At 40.1% G+C, this 15,826-nt stretch overlaps 1 protein-coding gene across 24 annotated transcripts in view; it reads right to left on the bottom strand.

Annotated features, from left to right (window-relative positions):
- LTBP1 (latent transforming growth factor beta binding protein 1) overlaps window positions 1–15,826 on the bottom strand; it is a gene marked incomplete at both ends in the record, with an annotated part of 441,497 nt that overhangs the window by 149,602 nt on the left and 276,069 nt on the right. For all 24 annotated transcript variants that reach the window (XM_080711765.1, XM_080711776.1, XM_080711766.1 and 21 more), the window contains one exon: window positions 6,362–6,484. In XM_080711765.1, coding sequence (XP_080567891.1) covers window positions 6,362–6,484 — 123 coding nt within the window. The remainder of the gene's footprint in view (window positions 1–6,361; window positions 6,485–15,826) is intronic.

The following is a 15,826-nucleotide window of genomic DNA, read 5'->3' as shown; positions in this document are numbered from 1 at the left end:
AAAGAATAAAAAATAGGGCAGGGGGTGTGCTCGGAGGTCGAATGCCCCTGGGTTCCACCCCCAGACCCACAAAAAAAAAAAAAAAACCAGAATGAAAAGATTCAAATATTCTATCTAAAGGGAAAACATTTTGGAGACATAAAACCAACTGGAAATGCCACATCTGTCAGGAAGACAAATTCTTTGCTCTTGGCTAGAGATAAATCTTCAAAATGGCAACAAACATATATTTCTCTATACCCAAGATTAGTCTTGAATGTTACCATACATCCAATGTTGCTGGCAAGTCAATACCAAAACAGAGCAAAAAGGTAAAATGTTATAGCTCTATTATTCAGGTGCATTATGATTACTATTGATGCATTAAGAGCCTGACACTTAGGGAAGGAGCTCAGTGGTAAAGCACCCATGTGCTCGGCATGCACAAGACCCTGGGTTCAGTAAGCAGCACTCAAAAATAAAATAAACTCTCTTTATACGTTCAAAGACATGCTACCCTGGTGTACTAAAATGTGAATGATAACTAAGTTAACTAAGCAGATATAAATTAACCTGATACTTACAAGAAGCTGAAACTAGAGAGGACAGCAGGAGACAGCAAAGACACAAGGGTCTAGCTGGCCTTAAAAATGTCTATGGGGCTGTGGCTGGGAGGCAGGTATAGGGAACAGTTAAAGCTGTTCTGATGAGTCTGAGGGGTAGCCTTCTAAGACCCACAGAGCATCCTTTATGGAAAATGGGCTATTAAAATAAAGTATGGGAGAACAAAAATCAAAGAAACAAAGAATCTAGGGACATTCCAGTTTCAGGCCATTTGTTTGACAGATGTCATATGAGACTAAGTAAGCTCTTCTGCCAGGCACAGTGGTACACACCTATAATTCCAGTACTTGGAAGGCTGAGACAGGAGGGTTAAGGGTTCAAGGCCAGCCTCAGCAATTTAGAGAGACCTTGTTTCAAAATAAAAATTAAAAAGAACTGGGGGTACAGCTAAAAAGTAGAATGTACCTATGTTTAATCCTAAAAATATGAGTACAAGTACTAAAAATAAGTACTTAAACATTTTATTTAATCAATAAAAAGTACTGAAATAATAAATAATAAAGAACAAGTTCTTAAATGAATGATATATTAGCATTAATTCAGACCATTTCCCTTTTCCTGATTAAAGGCTCAGCCTGTGTTATAAGATGGGTCAAGCCTCATATCTGGATTGTACAATACCAGGTGAATATCTTTTAGAAAGGACTTGACTCTCTCTGTACCTTAATTCTTTCATTTCTAAAATGGGAAAAATAACAATAAAAATCTCAGAAACCTTAAAAATCTAATATGTGATAGGCAAAGTCCTTATCACAGTGCCAGGCACTTACTAAGTGTGCAGTAAAGAACCCTCCTGCCATGGTTTCTTCCGGTTACTGTTATCATCTTGGGGCAGTTTGCACAGATCTAACCTCCCAGTCATGGTGCCATGAGACCTCCAAGCAGGGCAAGACAGGACCCTCACCGAGATAGCCGCAGAGGAGGTGCAAGGAGCAGAAAAGGCATAAAGACAAGCTTCTGATGACTTCCTCAGAAGCCAAAGAAGATGAAGGAGTCCAAGCTGATGCACCCTTCATCTGAGTGCCAGGGAGAACAATGTTAACATGGGGGAAAAAAAAACACCAAGGCAGGAAGGAAGGACCCTTTCTAAGGGCAAAGCAGCAAAGCTAATAGTGATTCACCCATTTGGCCTCATAAAAAAAAATCTAGAACAATGTGGTTCAATGTATTATATACTAGCCACATGTTGCTACTTGAATAAAATTTAAGTAAAATTTAAAACTCGGGCCACGTGTGATGGCACGTTCCTGTAATCCCAGTTCTTTGGAGACAGAGACAAGAGGATCACAGTTTTCAGACTAGTCTCAGCAACTTAAGGTTCAATCCTCAGTATCAAAAGTAAAAAAAAAAAAAAAAAAAAAAAAAAAAGGAAGAAAAAGAAAAAGAAAAGAAAAAGAAAAAAACCTGAAAGATTCAATTCCCCAGACACGCTGGCCACATGTGGCTAGTGGCTTCTGTATCAGACAGCACAGATGGAAAACATTTCCATTGTCACAGAAAGTTCTAGTGGACGGTGTTGATTAGCTTAAGGGTCAGTGAACTTTTTCTGCCAAGGGCCATATAATAAATATTCTAGTTTTAATGGGCCATATGGTCTGTATTAAAACTTCTCAACTCAGCCAGTGGAGCACAAGAGCAGCCTTAGACAATATGTAAATTAATATATGGCCACGTTCCAATAAAACTTTATTTACAAAAACACCAAGCAGATTTGGCCTACGGGCTACAGTTTGCACACCTCTGACCCAGAACCCTAAATCTGAAGCACAAACCCTGGCTTCAAATCTCAATGGTCAATTGCTAGCTATGAGATCTTTGAATGTTTCTTAGACTCTCCAGGCTTCAAATTCCCAATTCATAAGATAGTAATAATAATGGAGATCTCATAAAGATGCAGGGAAATTTGAAAACAAGTCATGTGCATCAATATGATGGGCTTTCAGAAGAGATTTGCCCTTTATCTCGACATTTCCACAGGTATGACAGAAGTTTCTGAGCACATCTTTTCTGAACCCTCCATTTTTTTTTTTTTTTTTTTGGTGGTACTGGGGTTCCTGGAAGCCCTTCTACCTCCGGGCTACACTCCCAGACCTAGTTTTACATTTTCATTTTGGAAACAGGGTCTCCTAAGCCAGCGCGCGCGGCCGGCTTCGAACCTGCATGATCCTCCTGTCTCCGCCTCCCAAGCGCGGGGATTACAAGCGTGCGCCATCATGCCCGGCAAAGCCCAGGCTCTGATTTCTTTTATCTGGGCACTTTTACTGCATCCCAGGACCCCTTCAACAGTGTTCATTTTAGATCTCTTAAACTCCTGAACTAAATTAATTGTGGTTGAGAAGGCAGAAAGAATTCCTCTTCCAGTCGCAAAGATTATTGCACTTTTCTTGAATGTGCTCTGACACATCCTAAAATTTTCACTTTTCCCCATAAAATAGGTAGAGGCGCGTTTGGAAGACACTGCTACTTCATCCTAAGGCCCAGCTGTAGCAACCGGAGGCAGCAAGTATCAGCACCCTCGCCCTCTGCCCGCAGGCTGGGCCAGGTCCAGGAATGAGCGGGCAGGAGAGAGTGAAGCGGCTACAGCCTCTGGCTGGAGTGAAGGAATGCTGAGTGTTCATCTCAGTGCACTTAGGAGCAAGCAGAGCTTCCCATGGCTCCCCGCCACAGCCAAGAGCATTTCTTGGAGTTCACAGAGTCAGACATACCTCGTATGACTGTGTCCTAAGTTTATGCTGCCTAAGCAAACGCTGTCCAGTCTCTATTATTATTTTTTATTTTTTATTTTTTTGCAGAACTGGGGTTGGAACCCAGGGGCATTCTGCCTCCAAGCTATGCTCCAGTCCTTTTTTTATTCTTTATTTTGAAACAAGGTCTCACTGAGTTGCAAAGGGCCTCACTAAGTAGCTGAGGCTGGCCACGAACTCGGATCCTCTTGTCTCAGCCTCCCAAGTACTGGGATTGCAAGCGTGCGCCACCACGCCCAGCCAGTCTCTACTATTCACTTTATACTTCTCTAGAACATACACTCCAAATGTAAAGCAACAACTCCATCAGTGTGTGTGTGTGTGTGTGTGTGTGTGTGTGTGTATCCACCAATCTTCTGCTACTTCCCCCGTGACTTTATAAAAGTCTGCATGACTTTCCCCCATATGCTTTATAATAATATATGGCCATCTTTCCAATTTTTCCCCTTACTCTGTGAACATCACCTTCTTCCCTCATCCATCCCAACTGTCTTCAGACTTCCCCATCATTTCTTCAGAGTTCACCAACAAATCAGGCTGGATTGGTGCAAACCACAAACCCTGAAGGAACTCTGCATATCTCTGAGATAACACATGTAACAAAATCCAGAAGAACTGGAATATTGAAATAGCAACACATATCTTTTAACACTTAGCATTTCAGCTGTTGTAGCTGAACCGTAAAATTGAATTATTTACTTTTCAAATAAGAATCGATGGTTGTTTAATCAGTTCAGAATTATTTGGGCAATGACAGGAAAAATAAATGCTAAGGAGATGTGCAAGTGTTTCAAAATCCTCATTGGCAGGTTTCTACGATCTCATTAAAACCTGGATGTCTGCCCTTAATTCTAGACATCAGATCTAGTCAACATTTTAGAAAGCACTCTGTGACCAGTTCTCCAAGTTTACTTAATCTTCCACCTTTCATGTACGTATATTAACCAGAGTACAAGCCAAATTATACAAGAGGAATAAAAGACATTAGCAAGTTTTACATCCCAACTCTTTATAATCCTTTACACTTAAATTAGAAAACTATTTAGAATATTTACTTATGTAATTCAAGTTAGCCAAGAATTAGCCCTAAATTACCTGAATATTGTCAATATGATTTTTATTTGAAATTTATAAATCTTTCTATCATTTTTCAAATGTACTTTGTGTGCAAACTTAATTTTACAGTCAAATTATTGCTATTTTTTGGCATTGAGGATTGAACATAGGGGCATTCTACCTTTGAGCTATACTTCCATCCCTGTTTGTTTGTTCTCAATCAGGGTCTCACTAAAGTTTTGAGAGTCTTACTAAATTGTTGAGACTGGTCTTGAATCTGCCATCTTCCCGTCTCAGCCTCCCAAGTAATGGGATTACAGGCCTACACCACCATGCCTAGCTATAGTCTAATTTTTACCTTCTTAAAAAAAAAGCCCTATAATTAGGTGTCTGCCTGCTACGTGATCAAAATTGTCATTAAGAGAATATGGAAAAAAGGGCTTACATTGAAAATTTCCTAATCTGCGCTTGACATTTTTTAAAGGAAAATAGTAATAATTAGTCACCATGTTTTGAAAGATTCAACAAACTCACCTAAAAGTAATCAATGAGACCAACACTCATATTTTACTACATTTGTCTGTATTTTAACATCTCTACACATCATAACTTTGGGGATTGAGCTAGAGATTAGCTTAACTACAAAAATAATAATTGCCTCCTCATGAAGAACATATTCAATCAATGACAAGTTAAAACGTAGGAGCAAGGAGGGTGCAGCGTAGCCTATACCGAAGTCACATTCAAAATAACAACAAATAACTTTGCAGATATAAAAGCAGAATTGCACTTCAAGCTGCCCTAGCAGTTTTCCACCACCCACAATACTAGTTCAGGATTTTTAAACCTTCACTATTGTGTAACTTCTAAAATCTTGCTGAGTTTATTCACTTTTGCAGTAATGGGCATGGCTACATGAAAAATAATATTTAGGCCAGGCGTGGTGGCGCACACTTGTAATCCCTGCACTTGGGAGGCAGAGACAGGAGGATCACGCAGGTTCGAAGCCAGCCTCAGCTACTTAGTGAGGCTCTCAGCAACTTAGTGAGACCCTGTTTCCAAATAAAGTATAAAATAGGTCTGGGAGTGTAGCCCAGAGGTATGAGGGCTTCCAGGAACCCCAGTACCACACACACACACAAAAAAAAAAAAAAAAAAACCAGAAAAATAATCTTTAAGGATTCTCCATTTGAGAACTTTTTACCTAAAACGTACCCATCTCTAACTGGCATAAGATCTGTGGTGACTGCACTAGTTTGGTTCTCTTGGACAGAGCATCTCTTTGATGGAACTCTATTTTCAGAACCAGTATTAGAACACGTGGTTTGATGGGATTTTCACCCTTACCATGAAGAAGAGGGAATCTCAGAGACATTTGAAAAACAAAACAGTGTACCTTTGGAGATGGTTTGGTGGTTTTGAGGAGAAAGTATTTGAAATTAGAACTGAACTAGCAAATCTAAATTTTTGCAGATTGCAGGGCCTTGGTAACTGTTTTCCAGACTTTTCCAACTGAGAAAGTACAGTGAAACCTCATAAAATCAGACTCCAGTGACTCAGAACTTGGAATAATTAAAGGCAGAAGCTGAGACCGAGTTTAATTCAGCCTAAAGAATGCTTAAATATTTATGAGGGAAAAACCTGTTTTCATCTCTCTAGTACCACAAATGGTTGATATACTCATTTTAATTAACCTTTTTTCTTGACATTAAACTCTATTTCCTCTGTGAGATGGTTCTATGATAATTTCCTGAATGCAATTAAAGTTTATTTCGGGGAAAAAAATCTCATAATATAGATATATTTTACTGTATCAAGATGGTTACCTCTCTCTCTTGTCATTTTAATGGGGTTTTCCTGTATAATTACAATAATAAATTTACCCCTATTTCCCTTCTTTTATATACACCCCGAAGATAACCGATCCAAAGTAAGAACAAAAAGAAATCACTACTTACGGACACAACTTGAAAAGGTAGGGTCCGGCCCAAATCCTATTTTGCAGGTACATCTATAGCTGCCCATGGTATTCAAACACTCACCATTAGGGCACACACCTTGGAGCTGACATTCATTAATATCTGTAAGAAGACAAAGTCTTTTAAAAGCAGCAGTCAAGGCCTGTTGAGCAGATTCTGAATATAAATCTCATTCCCTTTCTTTCTCACTATAGTCTCTTAGTTATCATAAAAAAAAAAACTGAGGGAAGAAGCAGGTACTATGAACAAATCAAATGATAATAGTTATTGAACATCTGCTTTTTTTTTTTTTGTAGTACTGAGAATTGAACCCAGGGGTGTTCTACCTCTGAGCTACACCCCCAGTCCTATCTTTATTTTTTTGTTTGTTTGTTGTTGTTGTTTTGTTTTGTTTTGAAACAGGGTCTCATTAAGTTGCAGAGGGCCTCACCAAGTTGCTGAGGCTGGCTTTGTACTTGAGATCCTACTGTCTTAGCCTCTCCAAGTGTTGGGATTACAAGTATGCACTACCATGCCCAGCTAAACAGCTGCAATTTATATAACAAATATTTCTTAGACACCTCCTACATGCCAGGCTACTTTTTAAGTACTAAGAATTTGCTAGTGAACAAAATTGAGAAGTTCCAGGCTTCCGAGAGCTAACATGTTAAGTTTCGTGTATACCCGGCATGACAGAACACAGAGGTTAGGCAAAGATTCTCATCCTGCCAGGTGTGCTGGCACATGCTTGTAATCCCAGTATTTGGGAGGCTGAGACAGGAGGATTGGGGTTCGTGGACAGCCTCAGCTACTTAGTGAGGTTCTTTGTAACTCAGTGAGATCTTTTTTTAAAATAAAGAATAAAAAATAGGGCTGGGGGTGTAGCTCGGACCTAGAATGCCCCTGGGTTCCTTCCTCAGCCCTGCAAAAAAAGGAGAAAAAAAATCTCATCCTAGAGTCATCAACAGTCTGGCAATGCACACAAATACATGAAACACGAAGGCATCGAGAAACAGGACAAATTGCCACAGGTGGAGCTGTCATAACCTGAAGATGTTCGATTATGAGATCGCCTGTGGAGGCTGTGATTTGAGTTGAGCCAGCACTGAGGAGGAGGTAAAACTTCACGGGGTCCAGAAGTCCTGGTGTGGCGGGGGTTGGGCAGATGGAGAGGGAGGGAGGCCTGTGTGGTGCACACTGGCGCATGCGCACAGAGACTGGCCAGGGGAAGGGGCTTCGGAAGTGGGGAAAATTGACTGAAACTATTGACTGGAAATGAAGTGTCAGGACGGTGAATTGCTGGAGAGGGAACTGGTGAATACCGGGCTGGGTTCTGATTGATTTTATTGAGAACAGGAGTTATAATCATGATTTTTTAGTTTGGGGGGGCATGCAATCAAGCGCAGGCTTGAGGAAAATCCACCTGGTCAGCACTGGACACGGTGAGAAGAGACTACACATCTGGTCACCGAAAGAGGGAGGTGACAGGCCGGGGTGGTGACAGTGAGGATAAGCAGGAAGAGAGGGGGAAGCAATTATTTTCTTCTTCCTTTTTTTTTTTGTGTGTGTGTGTGTGTGTGTGTGTGTGTGTGTGTGTGGTGCTAGGGATTGAACCCAAGGGTATTCTACCTCTGAGCTGCATCCCCAGGCCAACTTTTTATTCTTTATTTTGAAACAAGGTCTCACTGAGCTGCAGAGGGCCTCACTAAGTAGCTGAGGCTGGCCTCAAACCAGGATCCTCCTGTCTCAGCCTCCCAAGTACTGAGATGACAAGTATGGGTCACCACACCCTGCTTCTTTTCCTTTTTTAAAGAACAGTTGACAATGTGTGGTGCTGGGCTAGGCGACACAACACTAGGAAGTGGGAGGAAGGAGTCAAAGATGTCTCAGAAGCTTCTTTTAATCTTATTTGGGGGAAATAGGGATTGAATCCAGGGACATTCTACTTCTGAGCTATACCAGCTTGCTTGCTTATTTATTTACTTATTATGGTAATGGGGATCAAATTCAGGGACATTCTACTTCTGAGCTATGCCCCCAGACCTTTTTAATTTTTGTTTTGAAACAAGGTCTCACTAGGTTTCTGAGAGTCTCCCTACATTGCTGAGACTAGCCTCAAACCTGTGATCCTTCTGTCTCAGCCTCCCAAGTACTGGTGTTACAGGCATGCGCCACTACTCCCAGCTTCTGAGAAGTTTCTGATCTATGACAAAGGGAAAAACTGCTGCTGTTTCTGTGGAAGGAGTTCTGAGGGGGAGAAGGAAGCCAGACGGTGAAGAACTCAGTTTTACAGTTCACGGTCACATTGGGATACCTAAGTAGAAATATGCAGCAGCAGCCACAGAAGAAGATTCTGGAGTAATAGTAAAAGAGGAAAACATGGCTGGAAATTGGGACTTAAAATCTCCAGTATACATTAATCCGGGAAAATAAAAATGATCGAGAGAGGAGAAATAAAATGTGATAATTTTTAAAAACCGTATAGAGCTACTTGCAAAGGTGACTAATTAAAGATTTTTTAAAAAGAATGTGATGAAGGGCATGGTGGCACACGCTTGTAATCCCCGCGCTTGGGAGGCGGAGACAGGAGGATCGCGCAGGTTGGAAGCCAGCCGCGCTGGCTTAAGAGACCCTGTTTCCAAATAAAATATAAAATAGGTCTGGGAGTGTAGCCCGGAGGTAGAAGGGTTCTACCCCAGTACCACCAAAAAAATAAAAATAGAAATACAAATAAATTATAATGAATATGATAAGTTAAAAATAAAAATCTGGTAGCTATATTTTATCCAATGTGGCCTGTGAAGCAAAACACTTAATAGATTTCAGATAATGTCTGTCCATCAATTTCTTTACACACTTTTACTAAGGATCTTAAAGTATTAATTTTCTAAATTAAAATTAGACACATGGATAGCAAAAGAACAATACTAGCAGAATCATCGCATCCAAAAGCAAATGTAATTAAACTGACAGCCTAGATGCCCCTCAACCAAAGAATGGATTACAAAACTATGGTCTATACACACAATGGGCATTTACTCCACCCTAAAGAAAAAATTATGTCATGCGTGAGGAAACAGACAGAACTTGAGGATATTACGCTAAGTGTGATGAGCCAGTCTCAGAAAGTGAAGAATCATATGCGTCCATTCATTAAATGGAAGTTGGAGAGAAGGGGGAAGGAAATGGGACTTCAGATAATGAGGGGGATACTAGTGGAATGGTGGAAGGAGATTTGGGGAGGAAGCTGGGGAGGTGAAAGGGGAAACCTGATGGAGGAGACAGTTCAAATGATGCTGTGTTCCTATATGAGGTTATCAATACCAATGTCAATATTATATACCGGGAGGGGAAGGGAGTGGGGTGGGACTTGGAGGGAAACCCACCCAGTGTTGTATACATACATGTTTTTGTCACTCTGAGCCTCATTATGATATTTACTTACAATGCACCAATAAAATACATATTTTAAATATTTTTAAAAGCAAATGCAGCCCTCAACAAATCATTATCCAAGCAAATGTTAACATCATTTAAACATATTTCAAATTCTAAGAAGAAGGCATGGCTATTCATACATACATATTTTATCCAAACCCTGCAGCTTTTAAGTTAATTTCAGTGATAAAGCATGACATCTCCCATGAACCTCAAATGGTAAGTAGATGCGTATCAATTTCTCTGATGCAAATACAGCTGGAAACAAGGACATCTAGATCACACTGGGCCCAATACCTGATCTCCTTTATCAGACTGTGTGCTGTGCTGCACGTATATGCAACGTGTAATTGAAAACATTCCCCCATAACTCATTCTTCTTAAGAAAACCACCATGAAGGCCCAGAAAGAGTGCCAAGTCCACCTGGAGTTAACATGGTACAAATGAAGTTCCTATCCTCTGTCCCAAGCAAAACCTCAAGTTTGGATAACCATCCAGTTGTGGTAAAAAAAAAAAAAAAAAAAAAAAAAGCCTGGGCAAAACCTCTACTCTTCTACTTCCCCTCTTGTCCCCACAATTCTTAGCTCTCCTCTTCCCCTGAATGTTCCATACTCCTGTTCACTACTTGTGCCACTCCATGTTCCAAGATCACCTCTTGGGACCCAGAATCTTTCTTTGTCAGGTGGTTTCTTTTGCTTCTTTCTTTATGCCTATTTTTTTCAGCACTGAAGACTGAACTCAGGGCCTTATGCACGTTATGCATGTGTTCTATACTACTGAGCTATGTTCCCAGCCCTTTTCTTCAACTTGATTCTGAGACAGAGTCTTGCTAAATTTGTTCAAGCTAACCTCAAACTTGTGATCCTCCTGCCCAGACTCCAGAGTCACTGGGATTAAAGGTTTGCACCACTGGGCTCAGTGTGAGGAGGTTTCTATGACAACACCATCCCAGCCTCAATGCTGGCTGCCAGGTTAGGTAGATGGTTTCCTCCACCGATTCATACATGCTTGATTTATAACCACTGCCACAAGCTCTTTTGCAATGCCTCCCCTTTGATTCCCTCAACGTGGCTCACAGCCTTTGACCAAGATACCCTGGGGATGGAAAACAGGAATTAAGACTTAAAAACAAACAATAGGGTCCAAGAAAACCTAGAGGTATAGACAGGTAGAAAGGGTAAAGTATATGAGGAAAGTGAATCATATAAAAGTGTTCCTACTGCCACTATTCTAATTGGCGTGTGCGACTGGCACCAGCCCCTCCAAACTGGTCCCAGAAACCTAGGAGGATGGATTTGCCTTCCCAACATATGCTCCCAGCTCCCAGGGAAACTGCAGTTTCCCTCAGATGCCTTTACTTGATTTTTTTTATCATATTTTCTGAAATACCACAAATAAGAGATTCATTTAAATTCTAAGTTTTCTCTAAGTATAAGCTAGATAAATTTTTACATATACATATGTGTGTAACATACAGTATGTATATATGGACATACATTTATGTGTTCATACAGTGTGACCTCAAGACCATGAATAAGAGCATTTCCATCGCCTCAGAAGTGCCTTCCTGCTCCTTCCCAGTTGATATCTCTACACTCATGGCCTACCGCTCTTTGGACTCCTCTCATCCATTAGTCTTGACTATTCTTGGGCTTAATATAATCATATCTCCTTTTGCCTGACTCCATTTACTTATTATTATGATTATGAAATTCATCAACTACCTACAGTTCATCTTTTTTTATGGCTGTGCTATATTTTTTCCATTTGGGGCTATCATTAACAATGATCTATCAACATTCATATATATAAACATGTGATATATCTGACATATAAATATTTGAAAAGGTCTTAGTACATGCATTTGAAGAGATCATAGTACTTGTTTCAGTCAGCATTCTTACTGCTATGGCCCAAAATACCCGATGAGCACAGCATACAGGAAAGGTTCACTTGCTCATAGTTGTGGAGATTTCAGAGGTTTCAGGCCAGATCACATTTGCCCCGGGCATGGTGGTGAGAAGAGAGAAGAAAGCAGAGGAGGGGACAAGGGACAAATTGCCAGTGACCTGTCTCCTCTAGTCACATCTGACCTGCCTATTTTGCTACCCAAGAAATCCATTAATCCATCAATGAGTTTGTCCATTGATGAAATTAGTACCTTTATGATTGGATCATTCACCACTGATCTTCTATAAACCAGACAGCCATAAAAATACAGAAGAGTCTCAAAATAAGCATAACAAGAAATGCTCTTTAAACAATCTCATGTAAAACCGCCTAAGGATATCAGCCCTTGGGAATGACAGAATAAGAAAATCTAGTAAATTGAGATGCAGACTTCCTCCCTCTTTTTCTCCTCTTCTGCCTTTATATTTTTATAAGATGCTTTATCTCATTGGAACTTCATAACAATTCTTGTTGGTGAGCAATACAAGAGTAGTTATTACCATTTTTGAGAGATAATTTTGCCCTATATATTTTTTAAAAAGGATTAAAAGGTAGTTAATCCAACTGGAGAAATATCCCATGAAGACCTAGGTTTTGGTCTTACCAAGAGAGTAAAATTTGTTGCTTAGAGTGATTCACTTAACTTCCCTGGACCTCAGTTTCCTCTCCTGTAACACAAAGCAGCCAAAGTGGATAATCCCCAGGCTTACTTGTAGCTTAAATATTCTTTGGCTTCAAAACAATCTGCCAGTTGCCAGGGGAGAAAATGCCAAAGAATAAATAAAATATGACATGCAATGCATGATATATTATGAACAGCATAAGTGCCCATATGGGAAATAAATATACTTTTATAAATCTATTCTCCTGCAAGAAAGTATGCATGTTTAACAAAGTGAGTAATAATTTACTGCCTTTCCAGTGACGCAAGTTTATACAGGATATGAGGCATGTCTAGTAACTAACAAATTAGGTACAAGGTGAATACCATACATGAAGACCTTTTACTATGTAAAAATATAAGGATTTCTGGAGACTCAATAGTATGTGTTCAGCTTTTACTGATGGACAGAAATCCCACTACAGAATTCTATTAGTAGTATGGCTTCCATTTGAAAGCAGAAAAATATCTCTTGATATAAATACTTTCCTCAGCCAGCCAGACCAGTTGGCTATGAACAAAGTATTGCTTACTTTAGGTAGGGAAGGAGACCCCTCTCTAAGAGGACGACAGTATTTTTTTTTTTTTTTGGTGGTACTGGGGTTCCTGGAAACCCTTCTACCTCCAGGCTACACTCCCAGACCTATTTTATACTTTGTTGTTTTTTTGTTTTTTGTTTTTTGTTTTTAAACAGGGTCTCTTAAGCCAGTGTGGCTGGCTTCGAACCTGTGCGATCCTCCTCCTGTCTCCTCCTCCCAAGCATGGGGATTACAAGCGTGCGCCACCACGCCCAGCAGGATGACAGTTATTTCTTAAACTTTCATAGACACAGGTTTCCATTGGGCACTCACACCCTTAGGGCACTGTGGAAGATATTCCACAGTGTATGCGCAGGCTCCAATACTTTCAAGGGAATTCATTTCTGGATCTTCAGCCTTCAAATGTTTCCTTTTGAAGGGATTTTTTCAGAACACACCTACACATCTTCCTTTTCCCTATTCCCTTTCCGCTGCACCTTCTATTTACCATGTCAAGGAAACTTCTTGCCCATCGAGAATCTTTCTAGGCCTTCTGTACAGTGCCCCCCAACAATGAAAAATTCCCTAGATGCCAAATGAATGGACAGTTTGCAAATATGCCCCTCCTGAGAGAGAAGCCACGGGGGGTGAAAACCTGACCAGTTTCATGGGGAGCCCTGGCTTGGTCATTTGGCTTAGACAACAGACGCTGTTCATGAATTGAACGTGTCAATGCTGCAGCTCCAAGGTTTTGATGAAAATATGTTTAAAACCCATATCTAATGTAAATATGCCAGAAATAAATCTATTGCATCCATTTGATTTATTTTTTAAAATGCTGATATTGGCATAAACATATGTGCTTCTCAAAATTATTTTAGGAGATAAGTGAGCAAAACAATATTTTAAAACTGATGCTACAGAGGCATTTCACCCGAGGGGTTTTATACAAAACACAGCTTTGTGAGGCCTCTGCTCAAGGAGGGGCTCGGTGGCCAAATACTGTCTGGGGAAACTGCATATTCTATACACATAGTGCACTGGCGTCCTGAGAAGTCCTTTGGCAAGGACCCCTGTTGTTCTTTGTTTAATTTGATGTTCTCTACCCATTTGGCTGTGCAGCCCTTTTCCACACACAATCCAGTAACATCCCTCTGAAGTGGTGGTCCGCGGAGTAGGTATTATGAAATGTGGCTCTCTGGGGCTGGCCCTGGAAACCACTGTGTGGGTTACCAAGATGTTGTTCCATGGGCTTCCATTTAGGCCTTGCTGCTGCCAAAGCCTCCCCTCCCACCTGCAACCCCCGCCCCCACCACTGGAGGTTGACAAGCCACCACAGGACGAATTAATTCAAACAGATCACTGAAAGGAGTCAAAACCCAGGGAGCAGCTCCCTCTCCTTCCAGTTCTTGTGTCTTCAGGGGAACATGATAAACAGAGTTATCAGAGCCCAAAGAACAGCTTGAGTTTATTTCTTGATACATATGTGGCACACGTGGAAGATGCTAACAGCACACACTTGATCTGTGGGTCCCGGACTTCTGACTGCAGTGTACTGACACATTAAAAGTTTAAAGTTTATTCAGAGTAACACAAATCCATCATGGGCTCGCCTCGTCACTCATACATGACAAGCATCTTCCCATCGATGTCAGGGCCCCAGAGATTAAGGTCAAAGAGCTTTGGGAAAATAGAATGTGCTAATGACTCATTTCACCACTGTCTTTTCTGTGGAAATGTGAATAAAATAAACAGACATTTCCTTTTTGAATCAGATCCCAGTGATACAAGCACAGCAGGATGTACCAGAAATATGATTCTAAAATGCATAGGAATAGATTTCCAAAATAATCTGTTAAATGCTTAAGTGCCCAGGTCCACATGAAATGGAAAATTATTTCTGAAAATACTAAACTAGAAACTACGTGAGTAGTTCTAAGAGGATGCCCAAGACAGTAAATAACATCTTCAAATCATTTCTCCAAGTCAGGCATGGGGGCGCACGCTTATAATCCCAGCATTTGGGAGGCTGAGACAGGAGGATCGTGGTTCGCCAACAGTCTTGGATACTTAGTGAGGCCCTTTGCAACTCAGTGAGACACTGCTTCAAAATAAAGAATAAATAAATATAAAAATAAAAAATAATGAAAAATAATAAAATAAAATAAATAAAATAATAAAAAATAATAAAAATAAAAATAAAAAAGAATAAAAAAATAGGGCTGGGGGTATAGCTTGGAGGTAGAATGTTCCTGGGTTCCATCTCCGGTACCTCAAAAAGTAAAAATCAATTCCCCTGAGCCATTGATTATCACAAACCATGATTTGGAATCATATTAAATACTCCATATTTTTTCTGATTAAATCACTCAGTACACAGCATAACATTATGATGAACCTCTGGTAAGTAAAACAAAAAGTATACTAAAGTTTTAAAGTTCTTAATGATCAAGTCTGGGTGTCTATACATACTCTACTATTATATTTCAAATACATAGCAAGAACTCTGGACTCTTAAGTTTCACCTTTATACCCACATTACTTTCATATTATATTCTCTATTTTCTCCTAGAAATAAACAGAAGAATCCACTTATGATAATGGAGCCAAAGGAGACTTTAGAGACAATACCGTAACTGCAGAGCAATGTTACATAATCAGAGAAATCAGGAAGGGGAAAAAGCATTGAAAAGCTTTTGAATAAAAATGTCAGTGGAGGTAAACACTTCGCTTGTCTGAATTCTGAAGATCAACACTATGTTGGCCACATACTGTTGGGTGAAAAATCCCAGACTCAAGCACGTACTGGCTTTGAAAATCGTAAAAAGGCAAAACTGATCCATGGTAGTAAGAGTCAGGGTATTGATTACTTTTGGAAAAAAATGAGAAAGTAAAAA

Source organism: Muscardinus avellanarius (assembly GCF_963383645.1).
Source record: "Muscardinus avellanarius genome assembly, chromosome: 15".
In the NCBI taxonomy this organism is placed as follows: domain Eukaryota; kingdom Metazoa; phylum Chordata; class Mammalia; order Rodentia; family Gliridae; genus Muscardinus; species Muscardinus avellanarius.
The sequence above is the reverse complement of the archived record's forward strand: the minus strand, read 5'-3'. Positions and strand labels throughout refer to the sequence as shown.